This window comes from Labrus mixtus, chromosome 13 (genome assembly GCF_963584025.1).
Source record: "Labrus mixtus chromosome 13, fLabMix1.1, whole genome shotgun sequence".
Taxonomy (NCBI): domain Eukaryota; kingdom Metazoa; phylum Chordata; class Actinopteri; order Labriformes; family Labridae; genus Labrus; species Labrus mixtus.
This window is the reverse complement of record NC_083624.1, coordinates 21,098,991-21,117,083: the sequence shown is the minus strand read 5'-3', so window position 1 is coordinate 21,117,083 and position 18,093 is coordinate 21,098,991. Positions and strand designations below refer to the sequence as shown.

The window sequence follows — 18,093 nt, the reverse complement described above, 5'->3', positions numbered from 1 at the left end:
ATGGGTATTCAGGAGGGACTTTGTTGAATTTGAATATTGTTTGTATGTAGGATTTTTGTATTTGTTTTTAATTTGTCGCTCAATAATGCTTTTGATGAATAAAGACTTTAATGCACCATAAAGTTAATAACCAAAGTCCTATGTTTGTGTTGCCTGGTATAGTGAAGTTCTTTCAGCAGCGTGGTTTACTTTTACTATTTTCTTTAACTTTTCTCAAACTTGTGATGTTTTTCATCAAGAGCAGAGATTTTGAAAAGTTGAAAGGACTAATCAAACTGTCCATTTGTATATGCAAAATCACATTTGTAGTGTTTATTTAGTCAGAAACAGCAAAAGTGGCAGGAATGTGAGGGGGAGAGGATGTTTTGACAAGAAAAAAAAAATAGGCAGTGCCAAATGCACAACACATTCATTTCTGTCTACAGATGTACAGACCAGACGTTCAGAGGCTCTACATCTGTTCAAACACTGTGTTTTAAATTTACACATGAATGTGCCAGTAGTAACACTTCTGTAAGTACAGAGGGACCTATATGTTCTCACTCTGAGTTAGACCAAAATGAATAGAGGCAGAGCAGCCTCAGAGGCTGTTTACAAGTGCTCGAGGTGATAATTATGGAAAAGTTGTCAGAATGGCAGACAGAAAAGGTAAGTGAACATGAACACATATGCACGCGCAACAAAGCAGGTGTAGCAAGGGGAAATATGTGAGATGGTATCCAAATCGATGGACAACACCCGAGGAAAAATGCAGAAATAAAAACACAGAGACATAATGCACCCTATAGCAGCCATCTCCCATTGTTACATCACGGCACCTCTATTGTTGGAAACCCAAACATACAGTAGTCTTGTTATGGATCTGATTTCAGACTAACATTTAGAACTTCTGACCTGAATTCTGACTTGTTTTCCTGAAAACCTGCTGCCTTAATTCTAGTCTTCATGCACCGTGCAGAGCAGAAATATGCAGTCCAGCACCGCACCAGAGGAAGGTAAACAGTAGTTAACTCTAGGAAAAATAAACCAGAAACGTGAGAGATGAATTCAGGTAAAGAGAGACTAGGGTGGAGTGGTAGGGGAGGGAAGAAAATGTTTGATGTCTGCATGTGAGGGTGTGACATGAACAAAATAAGCCCTGTAAGAAGAAATGTTGGCATGTTGCTGGGTTGAAAGTCATTACATCCCAACAAGCCCCCTTCTCTTTCTTTTTTTTTTTTTTTTGATTGCCAGGCTCATTTGCCTTCTGACCAAACTCCCCGTGGCCTTCACGCTGCCGTGCCAGACAGAGCTGAATATACAGAAGCTCACACATATCCAAAACTACACATCTTCACACTCCCACACACCAGCATCTCTGCTGTTTTATGTTTGTTTTCATGTCAGAAATCAGAGATGTCCAATGTCATTGCTTTCAGAATCAAATGTCTGCTCACTTTCTGAAAGCCCAGTGCTGCTGTCATCATTGGGGAAACAACACTGATATGTTTCCTGCCACATATGCACAGGTCTTTAACAGCAGCCTGGAAAGGCAAACAGGCTTTCAGACATATGTGTTTTTAAAATACACAAATACACAGGCAGGACTTCCACTCCCAAAAAAAGAGAAACCTTCCAGTAAAAATATTTACTCATAACTGCAACCTAGATACTCCAAAATAAATCGTGCATTTGCCCCCTCAGAAACTTGTGGAAATAAATTTCAGCCATGATTGTCAGCAGTCTTTTATCATCTTTAGGATGGGTCAGTCGACTTAGCTAAAACTCTTCCAGGTTTGTAGATCTTTCAGGTATGGAGATGACATGAGTAGTGACTTAAAAACAACCATATTAAAGGGTTTTAAAGTCATATTTCATTTTCTGTTATTGCTCATTATCAACAGAATGCTGCGTCTTCAAGTGTTCTCTTTTTTGAACGGCCACATTCAATTCTTCTCAATGTCTTTTGTTGCATGTCCATTGGGGACATGTTGATATGGATACTAGATTCTCTCAGATGGCTGTTTCATTGTAAATGTATTTACACAATGACTCCAGGTAAGTAACACTGGATATATAAAACAGATGAAGTTGACTTTACAGTGAAGACCTAAAAGAAAGATTGCATAGTAGGTGCTATTTAATGTGAATTTTTATACAATGTGGAACAGGTTACTTTAATATTCATTGCAGGTCACAACAGTGTTGCTGCTACATTATCTACGTATTTGCTCCCTGCACATATCTTAGTTTATAATTGGGCCATTAAGAATCCAATGCATACTGAAAGAGGAAAAGTAAATGTAAAGGAATTTTTGTTAGTGAGAAGAAGTGCAGACTGCGTTAATGAAAATATTGGTTTTCCCCCCGGACAAACAGAGGACTATTTCTTTAACTTCACCGCGTCAACAGGACTCCAGGAAGTCACTGCTTCTGCCAAAAAAAAAAAAATAGTCACCATTTGTTTTGTCCTTCTTTTGCGTATTAAACCAACAAAATGTCAAGTTTAAAAAGTGTTAAATGGTATTGATTTTTTATTCCCAAATGTAATCCAACCAAAATGTTCACGTCCCTATGAGAAGGGGATGAAAATGTTTGTCTTACATTTAATGGTAATAGTGTTGGTTCAATGTAAACAGTGTGACAACCGAACAACAACGGTTTGGGGCAGACAAATGAAAAAACTGAATTCATTTAGTGAACTGAAGATGACTTGTGTTGGCTACTAAGTCATGCAGTCATGCAGAGAAAACATGACAAGACTTCAAGGTGGGTCATCATCCATCGTACATGGGGAGAATCCATCAATCAATCAAGCTTCATTTGTATAGCGCCAATTCACACCACGTTATCGCAAGACACTTTAATGAAGAGCAGGGAACAGACCTTACTATTTTTATATTATTTTACAAAGACACACAATATTCAATCAATCATGCGCACTAAGAAACATTTAGCAAGGAAAAAGTTGCAAGGAAAACCATAAAGCTTGAGCAAAACCAGACTCATGTTGACCAGCCATGTGCCAAAACTGTGTTGGTCTGGGGAAGTGGGATAGAGGGATATGAAGGTGGAAGGATGGAGACAAAAAGAGCAACAACAACAATGAATAACATATCTACAGCCACGATGACAGTAATAATGGTAAAACCTCCGGAGTCTGGAAGACTGAAGTGTAGCAGTGATAGCATCCCCCCCCCCCCCCCCCCCTCTACATCTACTGTACTTGACCCATTTTAAATACCAGACACAATACATCCCATGAGATGTGTTTGCAGTCTCTCCACCCTAGCAGTTCTAAAAAAAAATACAATAATATAAAAAAAATACAATAAAAAAACACACACACACAAAAAGTTGAAGTATAAACCATCCATCCATAAGAATCACAAAATGCATTTGAAATACAGAATAAAGAGAATGTTGTTATGTTATATGCAAAATGACACCTATACATTTATGCTTTTGTTTTCACTGCAACTGCAGAACATGTCATATGTAGCTTCTAAATAAGTACAAGAAAAAAGGCTATGAATGTAATTTGGCATTTGTGCCACAGTGATGAGTTAAAAACCTGTATCACCATGTAGAATTAAAGAAAAAAGTAATGATCAATCATTAACATTTGAACTAAAAAAAAGTCTCATTACAGCTTGTCATTCCTCTCTTTGTCCTGCAGGGGCCCGGAGCTGTGTTTTTAGTTTCTGGCGTTGAAGAGGAAGGTCATCCCTCTTTGTTGGGATGATTAGGGCTCCCAGCCTTTCTTTGTTAGGGTCTTCTGGTGGTTATGTAGCTCAAGCTCGCTTCATAGTGTCCAGCTGTATTGAGAAACAAAACCAGTGCGCTGCTTTAGAAGCTAACTGCTGTTGTTTTACTGACCAGCCATTAGTTAAACAAAGCAGACAAAAAAAAGAAGCACAATGACAGCAGGCTTCAAAACGGAGAGAAGAACAGGAGGGGAAAAAACAGACATACACACACTTACAGTACTCGTGTTGTAAAGATGTATTATCACATGCTGTCACACGTGAGGAAGAGCCACATGTGTAAGGGCCGGAGCCAGCAGAATGAGCCACAGAGAGTCATGACAACACTTTCAATTCATACTCTTTTAAAGCAGCTGCATCTCATGTCACTGCTCATTGAACCAAATGGGGAAAGGAAACAACGCTGAGGATTAGATGAATGTGTCTGTATGTTACACTAACCTCTTTATGAAAACTTCTCTACTTGTCCGTGCTCTACAATCTCATATTTATCTCATGTTTCGCTCTTCTTTAGGACTCACCATCTGTTTCTAGAATTGTTCTCCCTCCACTCTGACCACAGAGTCAGATTTACTCTTAGTCATTAAAACAGAGACAATAACCATGACAAGCTAACACTGATGTTGACCTTCATTTCAGTCTTTCTCATCCCTGAATGGTCAGGTGATGGGTTTCATCGCCACAAGACAAAAGAAGCGACTCCGTCATAACAGACGCACGTTATCATTTTCAGGTTAATAAAAGTACAACATCTAATTGACCTATCCGGTAGATATATTTCATTTAAAATGTGTTAAAAACGGGCACCTAAAACCTAGTGGCATGTCATTCCCCACTCTCTCCCTACTTCACTTCTCCGTCTATAAACTGTCCTTTCTCTGAAATAAAAGCATTAAAAAACAAACAGCAACAAGAGTGTTAAAAAATACAGAGGCAAGAAAACTACGATTAGCTACCATCATTGATAATATATTATCAGTTTGAACAGTTTCTCCAAACGATGTGAAAGACATTATACAGTGAACTGCCTCAGCACAAAGGATGTCTTCTGTCTATCTCTCCCTGGTAGAGAGGTTTGAAGATTTGTCTTTTTCCCCATGAAGCCTAGACCCAGGTAATGTTGGGAACTTTTCAGGAATGCATTGCTTGTGGTGAAGAGGCTCATTTGTGACATGTGAGAATGTTTTTTGACATATGAGAACAGGGGTTGTTATATACATGGTTACTTTTTCTAAAGTTATTTTTCCTTTCCACAAAGCCACTGTTAACACTCTAAAGATTAATGTTTACATCTGTAATTATAAGGATTAACATTTTGCTTTCTGCTGGAAGTGGAAGCAAGTTAGCTTAGCCTGCTGGCGTAGCACACACACACAATTCAAACTTCAAACACAACCACATTGATGCTTTGTGGTTAGTGTGTTTGCAGAGTTGTTAGTTGTGAGTTGCATTACTCTCTGTCCGCTCTAGGGGTTTCTGGTGATGCCAAGAAACTGGGTCATCTCCCTGGTGAAAGCCAATTGGGACACACACACACACACACATTTGAAAAGGATAGTATTGAAGTAGATTTGTCAGGATGACTGAGGAGAAAAAGGTGTATCACAAATTGACAGAATGAGACACATTGCAAAGGAAAAAGATTAACACAGAGACTAACCCTTCACTAAATGCTCTCACCTTATCTAATGAAAATCAACCAAAACATATAAATTATTTTGAAGCAGAATTTCAAGAGTTCTGAGAACGTCATCTCTGTACTGTGTTATTAGAAATCCTTTGGTCAGACTTATAGACTGTATATTAACATGGACAAAGTCTGAGTGATGTCAGTCATTGGTATCCAAAGGGCTGGAGACTATCAAAACTTCGGTCAGCCTAACAACAGGCAAAGATCTGGACCTGAGACGGGCCTTCAGCCTCCTGACAAACAGGTAGACCCTACATTATGTGTTGATAAAGACATTTACTGATCAGACCAAAATCATTTTTTGTACCAGGTTATAAATATGTTTATTTCTGCTGTCAAAACAGACATTTTAATATGTGGTGTTGATGGGACTTGTGGGCCTTTTGGAGACAGTCCCGAGCAGACACTCAGGGAACACTTCCCCTTTAGCTTCATTTTTCACCATCTGAGGTTGCTGCTTGGTCAGGCTTGATGATTGATTGATTATTTTTTACAATTTCACCTCAGTTAAGACTTTGCCAGAAGAGTTACTTTTTCTTTATATACATGGTTTTGATACTGCAACATGTGTCGATTGTTTGATAAGGCTTTTTATTCTGGCTACCATCACTCGCTGTATAAAGTGGAAACATGCAAAAACAAAGATAAAAGTGCTTAAAAATTGTGACTTAAAACTTGATGAGGAAATACCATGGACAAGCAGAGGACATCATGTGGGAGCATGGCGACAGCCAAATGCCACTTCTTGTACAAATTACTCTACAATGTAAAATTTCTGAATGGTTAGTCGACATTGAAATGATGTAAATAGTAACTGACACCGTACAGGCAAAAACTCAAAGTGCTTTTACACCGCATGTCACAACTACCCACCCACACCCTGATGGCAGAGGCTGCAAAGTAAAGTGACTATCAGAAGCAACTAATACTATTCATAGACATTTATACGCAGCTGACGAAGCAGCGGAAACAACTTGGGGTTAAATGTCTTGCTCAATGATAAATCAGACATGTAGCTGCAGGAGCTGGGAATCAAACCCCCCCCGAACCTTCTGGTTTAAAAGACACAAATTCTACCAACTGAACCACAGCCGCCCGATATATATATAAATATATAAAATATAAATTATATAAAATGAATACGTAATTCATGAAAAAAAGCAATAATTTCCAAACCAAAATGTTTTCTAACATAAATTTAAATAATGTATGGCCAACAGAACATGAGCTTTCAATCAACAAAAATGTTATGACAAGAAATGCTCTCTTATGCACTATATATATATGACAATGTCCATGTCTGGTTAGTTTCATATAATAATAAACATCGTTTGTTTAGGACCACACGACCAAGGCCTGTTTCCATTCCTCTCAGCTGTGTCAGCAGTTGCATTACTCACAGACAGATTTCACCCTCACATTAATTATTCTGATCCTCAAAACATCAAAAAGGTTCACAGATTGCTGAATGACAAAAGTCACTGCCTCATTTCTCAAGTGGCACATTTGTGTTTCCCCTGAAGTGCATGTTTGTAGAGTTAAAACCATGTTTCAGCAGTTCTTGAGATGTCTACACTTGACTTTATTTTTGATCACAGCTAAAGAACAGAAACCTTTATTAAAGCAATGTTTTTATTTTTAAACAGTCACAATAAGCAGCCCACCTGCACAGACACATACAGACACAGGGAGCTCTGCACGGCCATCTCAGGCTAAGCTTGTGTTCCGTGCGAGGTTTGGGTTTTCTTTGGTTTCACTTGGATAAACAAAAAGCTGCTATGACTGCAGACTGTAATGTAGATGACTGAGAAGCTCATATAGCTGGGGGTGTATGTGTTCGTATGTGCTCATGTGTATGCGTGCTTTAGAGTGATACAAGACACCCTGGGTATTCAATGAAAGGAGCGGTAATGAGCGCATGGCGTGGGAACAGCTAGTTAACGGCTAATCGGCCTGCTGACAGAAGTCTGTCTTTGTCTTCAATCCTTTTCTTATGTTACTGGTGTCTTGCAAGTGAGCGGATAACAATTAGGGCAAACACTTGGATGAATTAAACGTACTATTGTGATAAATATCAGAAAACAGCCAAATGAAAAGTAGCCTCTAAGCAAAACCAAACACAAAAGTTTGAAATTATACCTGAGTGACATCCACATGTTAGAATACAGCTGTGTCACTTTAACATGTTTACTTACCTTCTTAATTTACCCCAAATGCCATTAGCCCATTTTTTTTATGAAGTTGCCTGTTGAGCAAAAACATATCATATGGTCTTCTGGTAAACAATTGGACTTCAATTATGACTGTAATAAGGGAAATAACAAGTGGAAGAGTGAGAAAGAATCCAAATCAAATCAGTCCAGAAGTGTGTAGGCAACATTGGTTTCATTTAAAATGAAAAAAATAAAAATAAAATAGAATCATTGACAGCATTTTTGTCAGTCAATACTTCAAAACAAAGTTCGTTTTTTTATGAAGAAGCATTGAAGTCACGAGGCAAATACCAAGGGTCAGGATATGAGCTACCGTTAGCCGAGTGCATGAGTTGTATTTATACACACATTCATGTATATGTTCATTATGTGAGTTCAGTGAAACAGAAATGGCAATTCTGTATTTTTCCCTTTTAATTTGAGTCCCTGGCACACCATGAGTAATGTTTTTTTCAGCAGGAGCAACAAACACAGAGGACATGGAATGTAATAATTTAGTGAAGTCACGCAACTGGGCCAATGAAACCACAATGTCCACCTTCAACACCTTCCTCCATTCATTCTGTGTGTGTGGATCTATAGGACGAGAGGGGAAGAAGAGAGCACACAAACACAGAGAGTGGAAGGAGCAAACTAGTCTCTTTCTTTGAGTACAAAGTAGCTCCGACATCAGCTGTAGAGGTGTCTGTCTCTAATGTTTAACGATGTTTCACTTTATTTTTAAATGTAGGATTTCATTCTGCTATCACTTAATAACAGTTAGCACAGAAGCTACACCTCCCCCCCCCCCCCAACCCCCATCCCCAACCACAGCAGTAGCCAGTTGTCTAAGAGAGAGGAGGCTATAATCTTTCTTTCTTCCTGTTACCCTTACTTTGTATTCTGGTCTGTGCTCCTCCTGTCTGTCTCACTTTCACCTTAATTTACCTCATCCACTCAGGAGTCATGAAGCTGAGGAATGGGCAAACGATCAAACTGTTTGTGTGTGTAAGTGTGTGTGTGTTGGAAGCTCTGCCAACCTGAACCTGCTGACCTGCAGCTCTGACAGGCCCTCAGCTTCTCTCTGGAGAGATACAACCAAAACAGAAACAAGTATACTTTTGGTTTTTATCACAACCATGATTCAATGATTCATGGAAACTTTTTAAATCTGCTAATTAAACCTGACTGCTGTGCCAAAACATCCAGATGTGCCCACCACATGTTGTGTCTAGTGTTTTGATGTGACATAAGGATGTCATGAAATCATCAAAAGTACAACAAACTCGAGTAATTAAACCTGTATGATATGTCATAACCTGGCTCCATGGCCATGACAAATATGGAAAGGAACAGCTTAATTTGAGGAAACAATGATTTATTTGCACAACCAGCCACAACCAGAGCACAAACAAACAAATGTCAAAGTTTAGGCCAGAGAGAGAGAGAGAGGGAGAACCCACCCTGGGGTGGGGCTTTTATGCCCTGCCAGACACAGGTCCAGGTGCCCTTGATTGGACCATCCAACTCCTCTACTAGAACTAGGGGGGACAGAATCGATTAGTTACATCCTGACTGAGGCAGTGACCGTCACAGATAGAATTTGAATTCAATTAACTTAATGATTGATCAGATCTATATTGTGTTGTTATTATTGTTATTATTATTTTTGTCTTGTGACAGGCACCCATACTTCTGGGAGGATCCAAATAAGTAGATGAAGAGGAGCAGATAGCCATGAGTTAAGATTGTAGAGGGAATATGCAGCGTCAGCATTGAAGTGTTCAGTGTTCCCTCACTTTTCACTTTAATGAAATCAAAACAGAACCTTTTCTAAGTTTTCTGGATCAGTGCCCTTACTTACCTCAGTGGTGGCTTTGCTGTGTGTTACTGCAGACGTGGACATTCCCACTCTGAGTAAAGCAAATAGTTCCCTCTTGTGTCCAATTCATGACACTGCCACTATCACAGTCACCCTGAGGTACGGTGTAACTAAATGTCAAATGTACACGTTTAAAAAAAACATTCAGCATCCACCCACTGCTTTTCTTTACATGCTTGGAGGATAGGTGTATATTTTTCATTTTAAATTGAATAGTTTAGTGAATACACTTTAAACACCTGAGCTATTAAAACACTGACACACGTGATATTTGAATAAAAGGGACATAGCTCATTAGCCAATGTGTATTTAGAAACCTTACAGGTATTATATCTGGAGCTCTGATACTAATCATGTCATGATTCAGAGTCAGTACTGCTGACTTTCAACTATGAGGCGAGCTGATCCAAGCTAAGGCTAAGAAACATTGTGAGTTGTGATTTAGAAACAAAATGTTCTGACCTGGGCTCAATTTTTACTAAACAGGATTCATCAAAGTTCAACTGAACACCAAAGTAAGATAATTTAACAAATGTCCAGAGCCTATTTGTGTTTTGACATTTCTGAAGATAGTGATGTGTAGCTGAACACCAAATCAAAAGCTAAATAACTTGGATTCAACTTCCCTTTGGAAAGGAGAGGGAAATAAACTCTTCTTGACTGAAACAGGAGCCTAAGCCAACAAGAACCGGTCATCAGGGACCATCAAGACAGATTTGTTTTCGTGGTGCTTTCACTGGATGAACGTTTGAGTTATTTTATTTTGCCATATTTTATTCACCAGCAAGGATGATATTGATCAACTACAGTTCATGCGTATACTGGCAGCTTCAAACAGCTAAACAACCCAATCTTCTTTACCAAGCTTCAATGTCACATACTTGGTATTTCCTCATATATATTATTAAATATCTTTTATTTCCATGAAATCCTCAAACTGACGAAACACGCTGAAATACAATAGGTAACAGTGTAAAGCTCTTCTGTATGTGCTGCATATATTATCACAATACTGAGATACCTGCAGTTGAAGTTATTTTCTTCTTTCTGCTTTAAGTCCAGGATCCTGGGATTGTACATGCTGATCACTGACACGGCTTACAGAAGAGAGAAGAGCTACTGTTGATGTTACTAACACACGTCTTTCTTAAAATGAGTCAACATATTTAAAAAAAACAGTCCATCATGCTGTAGCAGTCGTCTGAGTGTTTTATGTAAAGACTTTGTTCACAAATGGTAATTAATACAATCCAGTCAAAACAAGAGATACAAAAAATAATCAACATTTTTTTGTTCAGAATTTGATGTATTGCCCCTTTTTTTAAAATTAATAAACACATTTTTTTATTTACATTTCAGTGCTAAACTTAAACATCAAAGCTAATGAACGTCCTGTCCTCCCTGGTGCCGATCTTTTCTTTTTATGTGTATAAAGTAACAAAAATATACACTTAGAAAAATATCACACTCAATTCATTAATTCAGTTTATAGCCTCAAATTCTCAAACCTCCTAGAGATGCAGTTTATACAAAAGAACCCCACGGCATGTTTCACTTTGCCCAGAAACTAAACATGTAAAGTGTGAGGAGAACTGCATTTCACTCCCATGTGTATGCTGAGTGTGTGTTGTGGAAGTGACAGTAAATGAAATCTTCTGACTGAGAAAACTTCTCACTGTTGAAGATGTCATGTCTTTTGATCTAAGGTTTGTTTGTTCAGAATGTCCTTGCTTAGAAGTGCATTACCACATGTTGAAGGTACAAAAATGGTTATAATGAACACTAATGGTCATGCTGCTCTCAAATGATGTAACAACCCGTGACTGCCGAGAGGTAAGAAAATAAATTGAATGCTGTGCGTGACAAAATGTTTGGCAGTGCTGGAAATGTGTTTGATCTTTTAAGAGTGCAAAACATCCGCACTGTCCTTAAATCTACTGAATACTGTTGTGACATTCCTCCTGATGTGTTACACTTGTATTTCACTTCAGTTTATCTAATTGCAAAAAAAAACACATGACAAACAGTTTGTCCCAACAAACACAAACTGGCTGACTGTTTACACGCCAGAAAATCTCAATTCAGTGTAAACAAAATGTAGCGATGTTGAAAAAGAAAAAGACCATTATTCTTTTCTATCAGTTTGGCAAGCTTGTCGTTGCATTCTGAAGTTCTGTTCGTCTCTATACGTTTGTTTTATTCCAGAGAAAATAAAGACTGTGCATCAATAGTCAGTAACAACACGGCCTACATCCTGTGCTGTGAGTGCGGCTGCTCCCAAACAACCTAATCATGTATTTGTCAGCACACATTCATATTTGGTCTACATCTGAAACACATCATAGTGTTAGTTGATTTTGAACTAATGCTTCCTTAATCACAATAGATTATTCACAAGTGCGCTTATTCCAGAATCTAAAAGTTAGACTCTATGTGTAGTTTTCTGATACAGCAAAAAAAAGTATACTTTTAATAAATCTCAATCAATAATAACGAGTAATGAGTAAATTCATTCACACAATTCCCTTACAAGTGAGACCCCCTAGGGCTAAAAAAAAGAAAAAAGAAAACTTAGAATAATTACTTTGAAATAAAATAGACATATTCATTAAAGAAATAAGTTAATCTAAAGTACCTTTATACAATCATTTTGTTTGAATAGATCTGCTATAAAATACATAAAAGGTGACAACTGTTGCATAGAAATGTCATATTTCTTATTTACTGTAAGTGCAGTAGTTCAGGAGAAAATAAAGTCTTTCAAATGTTTTATCTCCAAAAACAAAAGAGTTCTTTAGAAATGACTGGCTGCACAAGAATTAGTTCAACAATTTAAGACCAACCTCCCGTCAAATTTCATTTTAATGTGGCAACAAGTTGAAAAAAAAGATCCTACAAACAGGACTGTCCTTGATGTAGGAAGAGAAACAACTCTAACGCTCTGCTGGTTAGCTGGTGGGGGGGCTAAAATAAAAAATAAAAACTGTCAGTGCAAAAATCTGTGGTCCGTCGTCGGACTTGTTAAAAAATGCTTTTTCACAAAAATCACAAACGCAATAGTACAAAAAACTATGTGACATATATGCTATGTGCATAGCTAATCAGTGTTTCCTCAATTGAGTATTATTATTATTATATTATAAGTACTTGTGTATTTCTCGATGTTACTTCCCTACATGTCAGTTTTACACCTGAGACAAACTGCTCCGTTGTGAGTTGAAACAAGCAGCAGCATTAAGCGGTTTGATTTGTAGTTTTAACAGATCTTAATATTCAATAAATAAAAATAAGTCAACAGACTGTTTAGTGTGATTTTTTGACGTATTATTTTGTAATTGCTTTTATTCCCTTTAATTACCTGAACTTGTTATAGGTCCCTGCTTCACCTCATATTGACATTTTCAGCAGTGCAATCACTGGTTGTAGAATTTCCCCCAAAATCTGCTAGTAAGAAAATACATCATTCATGTTACCTATTTGTCTTAATGTATTTAAAGAGATACTTCACCCATTAGCATTGAGCTTTGTGTCATTAGAAACCTGGCAGTATTTTTGAATGGTCGTGCATCCCGCCCTCATTTTCCCCTGAGAGATCTTTGTATTTTTAAGTCTGAAAAGGATCTTCCAGTGACGCAAAAAACGTCATTTTGCGTCATTGGAAGCTGTTGTGGTTAGCGGGGTGAAACTACAACGCTAGTTCCTCATATTTTCGACCACTGAAGCTACAGACCAATCACAGATCAGTGGGTGGGAACTCACTCCCAGAATCGAAACTTCCGCCATATTGCTTTGAAGTTATGCTAACAGGCTCTATGGAGAAAGCTGATAATGGCGAAAAAATATAAATATAGCGGTGAGATGGCTGCTGCCGACAGGCCAGTCCTGAGTCTAGGCTGCTGCAGCTGCTGGTGGCCGCTGGCTACTGCCCGCCAGGGCCGGCGCTTGATTGCTGGCTGCTGCCAGCTCAGCAGCCGAGACATAAGGCCTGCCTGTCGGCGGCGGTGAGGACGAGGAGCCTGGGCCGGCTCGAGCTGGGGCGGACTGGTAGTGTTGGTGCTCTCACTGTTTGCTTATGAACACGGACAGAGTCCATTTTCTGCCAGTAATTTCCAAGATGCTAATTCCTTCAGGAAGAAATCTCGGAATCAGTTGAGGAAACGGCCGTATGTGTTGAAGTAAATATGTCTGTAAACTTGACCTTAGTGGGAGTGGCCTGCGGTGCTGTGCATTCTGGGATTCATGGATTCATGAGCCAAAAATACACTTTCTGCTTTTTCTCGGCCAAGAAGGCACCAACTTCAAAATGTATTTCACATTTCTACTACATGTATGACCCAATGTCAATACAGATTCATGTTTCAACAGGTGAAGTATCCCTTTAAGTATTTAAGTTCTATAAAGTTAAACAACTCAGTGCTAAAAAGTCAAATCAAGTCTTAAAAACGGCTAGTTGCCTTTATGGGATGCCTGAAGTCTAAAAAATAACTATTATTATTTTCATTTCAATCTTAAGCTATCATCCCTTTGTTCACTTTGAAAACTGAAAGCTTCTCATGGTAAGTGTTTGGTCAGTTTTCTTTGTGTGGAGTGACAGGAGATCCTGACAGAAAGTTGTGAACAGTACACTTTACTGTATGTTTTCATGGATTATTTTTTAAATAAGTGCAATGTTACACCAAAAACTATGTGACTTTCAACACAGAGTTTGATGATAAAAAACCCGAGCTGATGTATTATTACAAAGTGGAACTATAAAATCTAAAGAACAAATACAACCAAACCCATCAGTGAATATGAAATTCCAGTTCTCTAACATGTCAAGAGGAGGTGCGATGCGTTTTCTATCTGAGAATATATTATTATTTTTTTGTATATAAAAGAGAGAACTTTGCCATGTTTTAACATACCAAATGGAAATCTACCGGACAAGGTGTCAAGGATCACACTCCACCCCTGCCTTCTACTTGTGTGTCCTCATTGTAGCTCCCAGCGACCTTCTTTCACGTCAGGTTCTACGTGTGAGGCGACGTGTCGTTCCTGGAAGTGCTTTTGTTGTTGACAGTGTCGAGTCTCCCTGGCTGCTCTTAAGTAGTCGACTCCTGCTGAATCTGGATGTAGCAGGCCTGCAGCAGATTCATTAAATGATGATTTTAGAAAAATGCAACAAGATTGTAACATGTTTTGAAGCTTTCCAGTCCTTTATTGTAAATTTATTATTTTAAACCGGAGGAGTTGTGTAAAGTTCTGTGAGCACTAAGTGAATGCAATTTCACAATCACAGGGTTGCTTTGGTATCAAATACTTGCAGGATGCCAGCACATTTTGACAGTTTGTCTGTAATCAGTGGGGCTATGAGTGTGTTTGTGCTTGAGTGTGTTTGAGACGGCCTACCCTCAGTGTGGTGAACATCATTCCCAGCTCTCCGTGCTGAACGTTGGAGTCCATCAAGTCGTCTATCAGACTGACCTCGGCTCCCAGGTTCTTAACCCTGTGGAACAGAGCAGCAGAAACACAACGTGATCAGTCACCATGCGTGAAGTGTGAGCTAACCGTACTCTATGATTGTTAAATACATACACTGATATAATAGTTCAATGTGTGTCATCAACACTGACCAAAATACATTTAGTTTAACAATAGCTAAATTCAAGTGCAAATGAGATACATTTGCTTTATAGAGAATAATTACTATGACTTTTAATAATTAATTAATCCAGTTAGAATATGTGTGTGTGTGTGTGTGTGTGTGTGTGTGTGTGTGTGTGTGTGTGTGTGTGTGTGTGTGTGTGTGTGTGTGTGTGTGTGTGTGTGTGTGTGTGTGTGTGTGTGTATTGCAACACACCTAGCCCTGAGCACTACATAGAGGAAGAGGGGCAGCAGGTCATCCATGCACCACAGGAAGTTGTCTTCCAACATAGGTTTTATTTCCTGGGTCAACTCTTCAAATGTGTTCTTGATGACGAGGAGTTTGTCTGACGGAGTGAACGTGGTGCTGCATGTGAAGGGAGACATACATTGTTATTCATTATGATAAAAGAAGTAAACAATCTTGGTAATTTCTTGCTTTTCAGGGTTACGCAAGACAATTTGAATTAAAGGGAAGAGCTTATAGAATCAAAAACTGCTGTATTTAGATAGTGAGCAGGCCAAGAACTTGTAGAAGTTGTGAATCAGACTCCATCTGACATCGTCATGTCATGTCAAATTCAGTGAAATGATTAATCATGTCATGCCATGTCACATAGACGTTACCTGATTTGTTGGAGTGTCTCTATAGCTGAAACAAAGCAGGCATCTTTACTGCTGGACACAATCTATGATAAAAGTAAAGACGATCATTTAGACAGGACAACACAAAAGGTTCAACCGCAAACTTAAACCTTATGTTGGCATCTTTAGAAAATCTATTACTCGTGTAATATAGTGATAGATCACCTGCTGGAATGACAGCAGGTGAAGTCACTTGTAGTGCAGAAATGAGAAATTATTACTAAAAAAGAAAAAAGTAATTTAAAAAAATGAAATCTAACCTGTTTTTTCTCTCCCAGAATTGACATCCAGACGGGCCAGAACTTCCTACAGAGGAAAACATTAAAGGAAAAATTGAGGCTTTAAATAAGATCCACATAACACCAATTAGAGACTAAGGGATAAGGATCCTAGACTTAATGCCAGAAAATCACCAGGGGGCTGACAGGAAAAATTCTCTTAAAGTCACAGTGAATAATGTGGCTGTTTGTGTTCACACATGCAGATCAACCAAAACGTTCAGGAAGTTTTCAGGAGTTTTGTGTTCATATGTGAAAACACCACATGTGTGTCTCTGTGCTATAACTGTACACACTCACTCTTGCACACCCAGGAAGCTGAGCAGGGACTGGTCAGGCTGTTTGTTGAGTCTGAGGATGCGCTCCCAGTATCGGGCCTCCTCCTGCTCCTCCTGAAGGCAGTAAAGGGTAAAGAGAGGGGGGTAGAGCTGAGGGAGCAGCAGAGGGAGGAGCAAAGAGGAGCAGCTCACCACCAAAACACCGCTGGAGAAAAAAGAGAGATGAAGGTTTTATAGAAATACAACCTATCAGTGTGTCCGTGTGTGTTTGTGTGGTTATGTATGGACACTCACCACTGCTCTTCAAAGCTTGAGTTGTGTCTGCTTTCAGATTGAGAGGCAAGGGATTCTGGGATGGCACAGCCGTCAGCAGGTAACCCAGGAAATAAAAACCTGAGGGCAAGTACAATGTGGTTTAGTTAATTGATTAAAATGTTATTTTATACACAGAATACATCCACATTTTTATCATTAAACTGTTTATTGCTGTTTTGATTGCAGAAGTGTTGCAGCAGTTGCATGCAGGAGCAACATCATGCCCGGCCAAAGACTTTACTAATCAGATTTTAGATTGACAGAAAACCATAAAATGTACAGTGGGTAAAGGTGGAGAGGGTTGATGGAAAGAGAGGACAGGACGGCAGCACCACTTCAGTCTATTTCTTCCTAGGATACGAAGGTGTTGACTTACAACATGCTTGTCCTGTATATTTCACAGACAGCCTGTCAGCAGCCAGACAGGTGATACACTTTGAGTTTAAAACTGTCTCTTCTGATTTTGTGGTTTTGTTTTGATCTAATCTATCTGTGTGATGACTTGACGTGTGATATACCTACATTCATATTGTGTCAAATAGAAAACGGAAAAACAAAATAAAAAGATGCATTACTCTGAAGTAGTAAACTTCTGTGAGCAATATTTAACTTTGGACTATGAATGTCACAGGAGCGTAACGGAGGGACAACGTGATCACTCCTCTGTGCTTCCTTCGGAGCGGGCAACAGAAGCATTAAAGGGGTGAGGCGGGATTGGTGGAGCCTGCAGGGGGGGGAACAGCACTGTGTGTGTGCATGTGTGAGTGTGTATGTACTGCATGTGGAGCTGCCTCTGTTTCTTTAAGCCTGGCTCACACTACAGGAGTTGTAAAATCCTTCCAGATTTTGAATTCAGGTAGAGGGACACTCATGAAGAGAATCTTAACAGAAAATCTTCTCAATGATCTCACACATGCTCACACTACAAGATATGAAAATCATTGCACATCACATACTACAGGACTTTACTAAGATTATCATGCCCGATGGAGAAACCCACCACCTCACGTGACCAGACAAACAACGGAGCAGTTAAATTTGCGATTATAATGCTTTGTACAGAGAGGAAAAAACACAAAACAAACAAGTTTTGGGTGAAGAAATGTTCGGGGAGGGGCGCTGGTGGCGCAATGGTTAGTGCGCGCGCCCCATATATGGAGGCTGTAGTCCTCCAAGCGGGCGGCTCAGGTTCAAATCCATCCTGTGGCTCCTTTCCCGCATGTCATTCCCCCCTCTCTCTCTCTCTCTGATTTCCAACTCTATCCACTGTCCTGTCTCTACATTAAAGGCACAAAAAGCCCCAAAATAAATCTTTATAAGAAATAAAAAATTTAAATGTTGGGGGAGACTCGAACAACATGGGCTGTGTATTCTTCAGCAAGAGCTGGATGTCACATTGTAACTGTCATATGATACAGTTGTCCAGCGCTCCTGTGCGGGCG

The 18,093-nt window shown here is 39.1% G+C and overlaps 1 protein-coding gene across 5 annotated transcripts in view; it reads right to left on the bottom strand.

Annotated features, from left to right (window-relative positions):
- Positions 1 to 10,705: 10,705 nt before the first annotated feature.
- Positions 10,706 to 18,093, bottom strand: part of LOC132987225 (alsin-like) — a 30,795-nt gene continuing 23,407 nt past the window's right edge. For all 5 annotated transcript variants that reach the window (XM_061054129.1, XM_061054128.1, XM_061054131.1 and 2 more), the window contains 7 exons: positions 16,631 to 16,729; positions 16,359 to 16,541; positions 16,041 to 16,086; positions 15,763 to 15,824; positions 15,353 to 15,502; positions 14,902 to 14,998; positions 10,706 to 14,633 (listed from right to left, as the gene is read on the bottom strand). In XM_061054129.1, coding sequence (XP_060910112.1) covers positions 14,595 to 14,633; positions 14,902 to 14,998; positions 15,353 to 15,502; positions 15,763 to 15,824; positions 16,041 to 16,086; positions 16,359 to 16,541; positions 16,631 to 16,729 — 676 coding nt within the window. In that variant the 3' untranslated portion in view covers positions 10,706 to 14,594. The remainder of the gene's footprint in view (positions 14,634 to 14,901; positions 14,999 to 15,352; positions 15,503 to 15,762; positions 15,825 to 16,040; positions 16,087 to 16,358; positions 16,542 to 16,630; positions 16,730 to 18,093) is intronic.